Genomic DNA, 11,258 nt, shown 5'->3' with positions numbered 1-11,258 from the left:
GCATACCACAACAAACAGATTGACTTTATTATGGCTATCTTGGAGTTTACCTTAACTCAATTATTTCATGTTCAATGATCATTACTATCTTCAGATCTCTGGCACTGCCATGGGGACGGCCTGTGCACCTACCTATGCCAACCTGTTTTTGGGGTGGTGGGAGCAACATGTCGTCACTACACCACAATTTAGCCGCTTTCACGATCACATCTTGACCTGGCATAGATATATTGACGACATGTTGCTCCTCTGGACAGGGTCCATCCCCATGTTTGAGGATTTTGTCAGACTTCTTAACGAAAACGATATCAATTTGAAATTGACCCATGTCATAGATCAACATGAATTGGTTTTCCTTGATCTTAAAATCTTGCTGGAACAGGATGGCACCATCCAAACAGAACTCTTTAGAAAGGCGACATCAACCAACAGTCTGCTGCATTGGGAGAGTCATCATCCCTTTAGATTGAAAGCCTCCATCCCTTACAGCCAGTATCTGAGGGCCAGACGCAACTGTTCAGTAGATCAGACATTCTACAATGAATGTAGAGCATTGAAATCACTGTTCAGGGCATTAGGGTACCCGAGCCGTGTTCTAAAACATGCCTTCCATCAGGTATGCAGTATTGATAGAAATACTAGCCTACACTCTATCAAACCTAAATCCGAGTCAAAGGCCCCCCGCTGTATTGCTACTTTCGACCAGGGCTGGAAATTTATGTCCCAAGCCCTAAAAAACTGGCCTATCCTTCTATCCAACTCAGAACTCCATCATGTCCTACTCAAGTACCCACCCTTAACAGCTCGCAGACCGATCAATATTTATGATCAACTTGTTTATAGTCATTTGGCACCTCCACAACCATTAACCACCTGGCTATCAAATACCAAGGGTACTTACAAATGTGGACACTGCAAGGCCTGCCAGTATATTTCACCGTCAAAATTTACCAACTCTACCCAAACTCAAAACAGAATTGAGACTAATGCCTTGGTTAACTGTAGCTCTGTGCGACTCATTTATCTGATTACCTGTAGCTGCGGCAAACAGTATATCGGAAAAAACTTTTCAGCAGTTTAGGCGCAGGATTCTGCAACATGTTGCCTCTGTCAAGAATACTATCACACCGACTCCTGTGGCAAGACACATTCTCAAATTCCACGATGGTAACCCGGACAATCTGCAATTTCAGGCAATTGAAAAATGATTACCAAACCCCAGAAAGGGTGACTTTAACAATATTCTACTTAGAAAAGAATCCCAATGGATCTTTTCCTTCAAGACCCTAGCTCCATTAGGTTTGCATGAAGAGTTTAATTATACACCTTTCATTCACAAATGACTTCATCACAAACTCAGACATCTACTTTCCATCCTATGCCATTTAGCTATCTTGTTAAGTTTGGTATTAGTTTAGTCAGTTTTTTACACACAAAACTCTCTAACTTGGCAACCCTCTATAACACCACCTAGCTATTATCATGTGACCATACGACTGGCTTTATAATATTTCCACCGTTGTAGTTGTATTAGCCAGTTTCACTTCGGACCTATGTCTTGAATTTAGTACTCGTACATTCTATCACCTAACTATCCCAGCAGTACAAATTAATTAATACTTGTGTATTGTGTACATCCAGTTGCCCACTTTTTCATTGTGCAGCTTTATCAGTTCATACTGTGATGTTTTAGCATTATAAGAATTAAGGGTAACACCCTTCTTTATATATTTTCCAATAAAAACACTCATTATTGTGGTTATTTTTTAATTTATTTAATCATTTATCTCTATTATTTTGCTTTCACACAAGGGTTTTTTCCTTTTCATTTGCATTCCTCTCAAACTGTGCTCATGTTGATCTCATCACTATCACTTTGCATCCTAGTATGATTTTTCCATTCTTTTGTACCTACTGAGCCACCGTATTCGCCCTTTCTGGGCATCCCTCCCTGCAACCAATGAGATTGCAAGGCGGGGGTTTCTAAACCTGGAGAATCCGACGAATCAGTTCCCCCTGATGAGCCTCGGAGTCAGGCGAAACGTGCGTCAGGGCGCAACATCCCTCTCCTGTGCCTCTGAACTTATACTTGGCTTTTGCTAAACCGACTATTTACTTTACACTTTTGACGGCTTTTAGCCGTTTTCCAGCAGTACAGTTAACTATGACTTATTTCTCCTAAGGGATATCTCCCTGTATCTGCCGATTGTGTTCTCTTATTAAAATTAACATACCGACGATCGGACACAACGATTAGTGTATATAGTCATTTCCTGCTATGATTACGGCATCTTGCCGTTCAGGGGCACTAACAATGATATTCTTATCTCTATTAAGTTCTGATCAGGGTTTTCATGACTAATACAGGGTTGTTTTACTTGGTGACGATTGACTTGTCTTTATTACGCTCTATATTTTTCTTTCCTTGATACCTCTCCGTCCCTCTCCTGTACCAGGTGCCCTTGAAGGCACCTTTCTTACCTCTGTCTCATACAGATTGTTTATTTCATTACATCCCTTTAGTTAAGGGTGGTATGACAACTGGACTGTGACTACTTGATACTCTTTATCATTCAATTCACTTATGCACCTCCATTGCGCAAAGGTATTTCTAATCAGATCAGGGAAATCACCCGCTCCGCTTGTACAATTGGTTACATGTGTCCTTTATTCGATATGTGTCCTTTATTCGATACTTATCGCTCTGTATCACTGCGCACTATACTTTAGGTCCATTCCCTTACAGTTATATACTACGAGCTGTTGTAAATAGATATATGCTGGTCCAGCATACCAAGGGTGCGTGGATGGAGACGGCAAAATCCCAACCAAGCTGCGGCGGTTCGTGGGACTCTACAGTGGTTATGGTATCTGGCAGAGTGCTTGGAGTCCTCGGGAAGCAGTAGGAGCATCCATCAGCGGAAGGTACCCGGTCGGGGTGCAAGCGGTTTCGTTGCAAACTATTTCTCCTCCGTATATATTAAGGAAGGACCCATGGCAATAGATGTGCAAATGATTGCTACTAAAAACTCAAGACAAGGTGCTGCAGCAACTAAAGAAAGTTAATATAAACAAAGCTCCAGGGCCTGGCTGTATCCATCAACGGGTACTTAAGGAACCAAGTGTAGAAATAAGTGAACCTCTGTTTTTAATCTTTCAAGAAGTGTTCGAGGATTGGAGAAAGGCAGATGTGATTCCTATATTCAAAAAGGGTTCAAAATCCTTGCCTGGAAATTATAGACCTGTGAGCTTAACTTCTGTGGCTGGGAAAATATTTGAAAGGTTATTAAGGGATAATATTCAAGAATTCCTTGAGGAACGTGGTTATCAGCAAAAATCTTTCAGTGTTTGCAGATGACACAAAACTCTAAAATAATACAATGTGAGCAAGCTATTACTTTGTTGCAGAGGGATTTAGATAGACTGGGGGACTGGGCACTCAAATGGCAGATTAAATGTAATGTTGAAAAATGCAAAGTTATGCACTTCGGCGTAAAGAATACACAAGCAACGTATATTCTTAATGGAAGCGAATAAGGGATAACACACAAAAAGGATTTTGGAATTGTTATAGACAACAAACTATGTAACAATATCCAATGTCAATCAGCAGTGGCCAAGGCCAGTCTGGTATTGTCATGCATGAAAAAGGGCATTCATTCTCAGGATGAGAATATAATTTTGCCTCTTTATAAATCACTGGTAAGACCACATATTGAATATGCTGTGCAATTTTGGGCACCTGTTCTAAAGAAGGATATTAGGGCACTAGAAAAAGTGCAGAGGCGGGCTACAAAATTAATATAAGGAATGGAACATATCAGCTATGAAGAAAGATTAACAAATTTAAACCTATTTATACAAATATATTCAGGGCCAAAACAAACCATTGTGTGGAAATCTATTCACAAACTGGACTTTACATAGGACACTAGGTCATGCGTTTAGACTGGAAGAAAGAAGATTTCATCTAAGGCAAAGGAAAGGTTTTTTTACTGGAAGAACAATACGGATGTGGAATTCTCTGCCTTAAGAAGTGGTTTTATCAGAGTCCATACAGATGGTCAAACAGCTACTAGATCGAGGGTAGGCAACCTTTGGCACTCCAGATGTTGTGAACTACATCCTCCATGCGCTTACATCCATAATGCTGGCAAAGCATCATGGGAGGCGTAGTCCAAAACATCTGCAGTGCCAAAGGTTGCCTATGCATCTACTAGATGCATACTTGCAAAAACGGAATATTCAAGGATATAATCTTTCAATGTAGGGTAATAACTGCTTGAGCCAAGGATAAATCTTACTGCCATTCTGGGGTCAAGAATGAATTATTTTCCTAGCTTGCTTCAAACAGGAGTTGTTTGCCTTCTTTTGGATCAACAGCAAAAAACAAATGCGAGGAAGGCTGAACTTGGACACAAGTCTCTTTTTTAAGCTATGTAACTATATATTTCTGGTAATCCTGGCATTTTGACCTTGGCTTGCCTACTTTTCTCCTTTCTATTGTCCCTCACCTGGCTATTAACGTTTATTCTGACTTCTGTATCCCAGACCTTAGCTTGTCTTTTACTACTTTATTGGCATTTAATTTGGCCATTCTAAGGTCTGTTAACAGGCTTACGGTCTTCTCATATTTCCTGCCCTTGTCTTTGCTTGTTGGATCCTATCTATCCTTGACATTAGGACAGGGCCATTTTGGATCCTGCAAATATAAGCTAGCAAATGACTACCAACAAGATCAAAGTATAAGAACTTGATCATAGGAGGGATCAGTTTGCTCAGGCACTTCAGACTGCTATGACTCTCCAGCCTGCCGTGTCTGAGGCATCCTACTATAAAAGCCATTCTATTAACTTGACACCTCCTCCTAGGTTTATTAGTGAACATCTCGAATGTTGAGGATTCTTAAGTATCACTTTGAGGCTTCACCTAGGTCTTTCCTTCTGACCAAAGATTGTTTTTTTTTTCCGCATGAACCAATTGACTGGTAAGGCTTTACCTTGGGCTTACCCTTTGTGGGAAAGCGAGAGATCCATAGCTTATAATTAGTGATGTACCGAACTGTCCGCCGGCGAACAGTTCCCGGCGAAATTAGCGTGTTCGCGTTCGCCACGGCGGGCGGACACATGCGCAGTTCGATCCGCCCCCTATTCGTCATCATTGGGCAAACTTTGACCCTGTGCCTCTGTCAGCAGACACATTCCAGCCAATCAGCAGCACTCCCTCCCTTCCACACCCTCCAGCCTCCCTCCCAGCATCCATTTTCGATTCATTCGGAAGATGCATGCTTAGTGAGAGGAGGGAAAGTTTAGCTGCTGCTGATTACATAGGGAAATTGATAGCTAGGCTAGGGTATTCAGTGTCCACTACAATCCTGAAGGACTCATCTGATCTCTGCTGTAAGGACAGCACCCCAAAAAGCCCTTTTTAGGGCTATAACAGGCTGCTTTTTTTTTTTTCCTGTGTAATGTAATTGCAGGTGCCTGCCTGCCAGCTTCTGTGTGAGGTTCACATTGGATACTGTGCCTATTTGCCTAGTGCCACCACTCATATCTGTTTTAACAATAGGTTAAGCTTTAGATTTAAAAGAAATATTTTTTTTTCACTGTTATAGAAGATCAGTTAGTTGTCTGCAAGCATCTTGGTGTCAGGCCTACTTCAGCGTGTGCTCTGCAGACCTGTGCCAGCGTGCTTTGACAGTTGCCACTCATATCTTGTGTCTCTATAGCGTGCTTTTACAACCAAAATTTGTTTTTCACTGTTATAGATTGAATAGCAGTTACTTGTCTTCAAGCGGGTGTCTCAGGCCTACAGTGTGTGCTCTGCAGCACTGTTCCAGTGCACATTGCCAATCATATCTGGTCTCACAGTAGCTTGCACGCATAGTACCACAAATCCCCAAAAAATTACAGGCAGAGGCAGGCCACCCCGCAGGGGCCGTCGTGGTCGTGGTGCTGTGATTCCCTTTTGCCCTAGAATAATGCCCAGTTTTCAGAAGCCACGTACCCTGAACTTGAAAAGTTCTGAGGACATAGTTGACTGGCTAACACAGGACACCCAATCTTGTACAGCCTCCGCTCGGAACCTTGACGCACCATCCTCCTCCAGCTTAGCTTCAGGCACCTCTCAAGATAGCACTCACCCACCTGCCGCCACCACCAAAACTAACACCACAGCCGCTTTACTTGGTATGTCAGAGGAGTTATTCACACACCCGTTTGAAGAAATGAGTGATGCGCAACCATTATTGCTAGAGGATGTAGATAACAGGGATATGTCTCAGGCAGGCAGCATTAAACACATGGAGGTACGGTGTGATGATGTTGTACCCGCTGCTGCTTCCTTTTCTGAGTTGTCAGATACAAGCGAAGCGGTTGATGATGACGATGCGTCCATGGATGTCACGTGGGTGCCCGCTAGAAGAGAAGAAGAACAGGGCGAAAGTTCAGATGGGGAGACAAAGAGGAGGAGGGGGAGACAGAGAGGAGGAGGAGGAGACCAGTTGGAAGCAGGGGGGGTCGTCGCAAGGAGCTAGTGGCACAGTCAGACAGCATGCATCGGCACCCGGGGTCAGCCCGACAGCACGCCAATCAACGCATGCTGTGTCCACCACCAGAATGCAGTCATTGCAGAGCTCAGCAGTGTGGCATTTTTTTTGTGTGTCTGCCTCTGACAACAGCGATGCCATTTGCAACCTGTGCCAAAGGAAACAGTCGTGGGAGGTACAACTGCTTTGCGTAGGCACATGATCTCACATCACAAACGCCTATGGGATCAACACATGAGTACAAGCAGCATGCCTACTCTAAGCCGCCATCCTCCTCCTGGTCCAGCATCTTCAGCCACGTCAACCACTGCTGTCCTTCTTGCTCCCTCTCAACCATCCGCCACTCCGTCTCCCGCCTTGAGCAGTTCCCGCTCATCTGCCCACAGTCATGTGTCTGTCAAGGACATGTTTGAGCGTAAGAAGCCAATGTCACCAAGTCACCCCCTTGCCCAGCGTCTGACAGCTGGCTTGTCCGAACTATTAGCCCGCCAGCTTTTACCATACAATCTGGTTGAGTCTGAGGCGTTCAAAAAATTTGTAGCTATTGGGACACCGCAGTGGAAGGTACCCAGCCGGAATTTCTTTTCACAAAAGGCAATCCCCAACTTGTACTCGATTGTGCAAAAGGAAGTCATGGCATGTCTGGCACACAGTGTTGGGGCAAGGGTTCATCTGACCACTGATACCTGGTCTGCAAAGCATGGTCAGGGCAGGTATATCACCTACACTGCGCATTGGGTAAACCTGCTGACGGCTGACAATCAAGGAATGCGTGGCATTGCAGAGGAGTTGGTGACACCGCCACGAATTGCAGGCAGTCCTGCTGCCACCTCCTCTACTCCTCCTACTCCATCCTCTTCCATAACCTCCTCGGCTGAGTCCTCTTGTGCCGCTGCTTCTTGCTCCACATCAACGGCACCCCCCCAGCTCCCCAGGTACTATTCCACATCCCGGATACGGCAGTGTCACGCCGTCTTGGGTTTGACTTGCTTGAAAGCAGAGAGTCACACCGGACAAGCACTCCTGTCCGCCCTGAACGCACAGGTGGAAAAGTGGCCGACTCCGCAGCAACTGGATATCGGCAAAGTGGTGTGTGACAACGGAAAAAATTTGATAGCGGCATTGAAGTTGGGCAAGTTGACACATGTGCCGTGCATGGCGCATGTGTGTAATCTGATCGTACAACGCTTTGTGCATAAGTACACAGGCTTACAGGACGTCCTGAAGCAGGCCAGGAAGGTGTGTGGCCATTTCAGGCGTTCCTACACGGCCATGGCTCACTTTGCCGATATCCAGCGGCGAAACATGCCAGTGAGGCGCTTGATTTGCGACAGCCCTACACGTTGGAATTCAACACTCCTAATGTTCGACTGCCTGCTCCAACAAGAAAAAGCTGTTAATGAATATTTGTATGACCGGGGTGCTAGGACAGCCTCTGGGGAGCTGGGAATTTTTTTGCCACGTTACTGGACGCTCATGCGCAATGCCTGTAGGCTCATGCGTCCTTTTGAGGAGGTGACAAACCTAGTCAGTCGCAACGAAGGCACCATCAGTGACATCATACCATTTGTTTTCTTCATGGAGCGTGCCCTGCGAAGAGTGCTGGATCAGGCCGTAGATGAGCGTGAAGAGGAAGAGGAAGAGTTGTGGTCACCATCACCACCAGAAACAGCCTTATCAGCATCGCTTGCTGGACCTGCGGCAACGCTGGAAGAGGATTGTGAGGAAGAGGAGTCAGAGGAGGATTGTAGCTTTGAGGAGGAGGAGGAGGAGCAAGACCAAACACAGGCATCCCAGGGTGCTCGTTGTCACCTATCTGGTACCCGTGGTGTTGTACGTGGCTGGGGGGAAGAACATACCTTCAATGACATCAGTGAGGAGGAGGAACGGGAAATGAGTAGCTCGGCATCCAACCTTGTGCAAATGGGGTCTTTCATGCTGTCCTGCCTGTTGAGGGACCCTCGTATAAAAAGGCTGAAGGAGAACGACCTGTACTGGGTGTCCACGCTACTAGACCCCCGGTATAAGCAGAAAGTGGCGGAAATGTTACCGAATTACAACAAGTCGGAAAGGATGCAGCATTTGCAAAATAAATTAAAAAGTATGCTTTACACAGCGTATAAGGGTGATGTCACAGCACAACGGGAATCTAACAGGGGGAGAGGTGGAAGTCATCATCCTCCTCCTCCTCCTCCTCCTCCTCCTCCTCCCACGACCACGCCGGCAACGACAGGACGCTTTAAAGAAGTGTTGTTGATGGAGGACATGCGGACCTTTTTAGGTCCTATGCATCGCCACAGCCCTTCGGGATCCACCCTCAGAGAGCGACTCGACCGACAGGTAGCAGACTACCTCGCCTTAACTGCAGATATCGACACTCTGAGGAGCGATGAATACCTTGACTACTGGGTGTGCAGGCTTGACCTGTGGCCTGAGCTATCCCAATTTGCGATAGAACTTCTGGCCTGCCCCGCTTCAAGTGTCCTGTCAGAAAGGACCTTCAGTGCAGCAGGAGGTATTGTCACTGAGAAGAGAAGTCGCCTAGGTCAAAAAAGTCTAGATTACCTCACCTTTATTAAGATGAATGAGGGATGGATCCCGAAGGGACTGACACTGGGCGATACATTCGCTTAAAAAATGCCTGATGAGATGAGCTGCCTTGGGCTAAAAATGGTCCACTGCTGTATTTTAGCTCTGAATGACGTTTGACTTGCGTGACTTATCCGCCACCAACTAGGGTTCAAGCCGCCATGTTTTAGGGCACTTTCTGCCTGTGAAACAAACATGCAAGCTACAGCAGCGGCTGCAACAATACCAAATTTTTCAGGCATGTGTACATGCCTAATTTTTAGCCCCACTGGTGCAAGTGGACTGATTACAATTACAGGGCCTCTAAAGAGTCCTGTATTGTTATTTGTCGTCACTACCTTCCCGCGTCGGGAAGATTTCTTGCACAGGGCACCCAAAGGCCTAAGGCTGGCCCTGCGCATGGGTCAGTGGCTCTGCACCAGACTTCCCTCCAATTGATCAAAGTTAAAGGATTTCAAGTGGACTGATTACAATTACAGGGCCTCTAAAGAGTCCTGTATTGTTATTTGTCGTCACTACCTTCCCGCGTCGGGAGTGGGTCATTTGCGCCCCTGCTGCCTTCCTTGCATGTGGTAGCTGTTTGTCAGGGATTTGTCAATCCATATCTGCCAAGTGACCCTATGTAGGGGTAACAGTCCCTATTCTGCTCTGTGTCACTGTGTATCAGGGATCATTAGGATAGGTGTCAATCCATATCTGCCAAGTGACCCTATGTAAGAGGAACAGTCCCTATTCTGCTCTGTGTCACTGTGTATCAGGGATCATTAGGATAGGTGTCAATCCATATCTGCCAAGTGACCCTATGTAGGGGGAACAGTCCCTATTCTGCTCTGTGTCAGTGTGTATCAGGGGTTTTGAGGACAGGTGTCAATCCATATCTGCCAAGTGACCCTATGTAGGGGGAACAGTCTCTATTCTGCTCTGTGTCAGTGTGTATCAGGGCTGGGCTTTGAGGACAGGTGTCAATGTTAGGTGATTTCTGCCCTTTATGGATTAAAAGCAGACTCTGCATCAACTGTGCAATTTTCCATGGGAGTTTTGCCATGGATCCCCCTCTGGCATGCCACAGTCCAGGTGTTAGTCCCCTTGAAACAACTTTTCCATCACGATTGTGGCCAGAAAGAGTCCCTGTTTTTAAAATTCGCCTGCCCATTGAAGTCAATGGCGGTTCGCGAACATTTGCGGAAGTTCGCGTTCGCCGTTCGCGAACCGAAAATTCCGGGTTCGCGACAACACTACTTATAATTAATAGAGTCACAGAGTTTAAGCTGTCTTTCAAACCTTTAGGGAAAGAAAAATCCACTGCTAAGGCTGTGATGCGCATAAAGCAGGGGAATCGTTCAGTATCAGACTATGCCATCGTACCCGAACTTTAGCTCACAAAGTCGACTTGACTAATAGTGGCTTGGTTATAGCATTCGCAGAGGTACTGTATGACACCTTGTTAGACTAAACCACAGCTAAAGATTTACCAGAGGGGATAAACAAATATATAACTTACATGATGCAAATAGATAACCGCAGCGTTTTTCTTTGGCTCCTCGTTTTTTTTTCCCCCTCTATGCAGCTAGGTGTAACTAAGCTATCGGAGGCTAAGCAGAAATACAGGAGAGGTGAGGGTTTGTGTTATTTTGTGGCAAATTAGGTCATCTATGGTTAACATGCCCTATCTGTCCAGAAAACGTGCTCACCTAAGGACCATTAAGGGACCGGCCTTAGATATTATGTACATGTCCCCTACTACACTTCATAATAGATTCCTGCTTCCTATTTCGCTATCTTGGGGTGGTGACATTTTAGACACCAAAGCTCTTATAGATTCTGGAGCAGCAGAGAATTTCATAGATGCGGAATATTCTCTCTTACATCATGTACCACTAAAAAGCAGAGCAACACTTTTGGCCATTGAGGCCATTAGATGGTAGATGTGACGGACCACGTGGCACCCTGACTGGGTACCTCTGTCAATCGCTGCTTCCTAGTAATCTTTGAGCACCATAAGCACTGCACTGGACACTATAACCACCGTAAACCACACAAACCGCCGCAGCTTTGTTGGGGTCTCGCTGTCCTCCACCCACCCTGGACCAGGATTCAGCTTCCAGTGGGTAGACCTCTCCTA

At 45.6% G+C, this 11,258-nt stretch overlaps 1 protein-coding gene across 1 annotated transcript in view; it reads left to right on the top strand.

Moving 5' to 3' along the window:
• The first annotated feature begins 238 nt into the window (after nucleotides 1–238).
• The window catches only part of LOC134609319 (serine/threonine-protein kinase SBK1-like), a 36,396-nt gene continuing 25,376 nt past the window's right edge, over nucleotides 239–11,258 (top strand). The window contains exon 1 of the mRNA XM_063452999.1: nucleotides 239–431. Within this exon, the coding sequence (XP_063309069.1) occupies nucleotides 239–431 (193 nt within the window). The remainder of the gene's footprint in view (nucleotides 432–11,258) is intronic.

Source organism: Pelobates fuscus, chromosome 4 (assembly GCF_036172605.1).
Source record: "Pelobates fuscus isolate aPelFus1 chromosome 4, aPelFus1.pri, whole genome shotgun sequence".
NCBI classification, from domain to species: Eukaryota; Metazoa; Chordata; class Amphibia; order Anura; family Pelobatidae; genus Pelobates; species Pelobates fuscus.
Note: the sequence above shows the minus strand (reverse complement) of the source record. Positions and strands in the feature narration are given on the sequence as shown.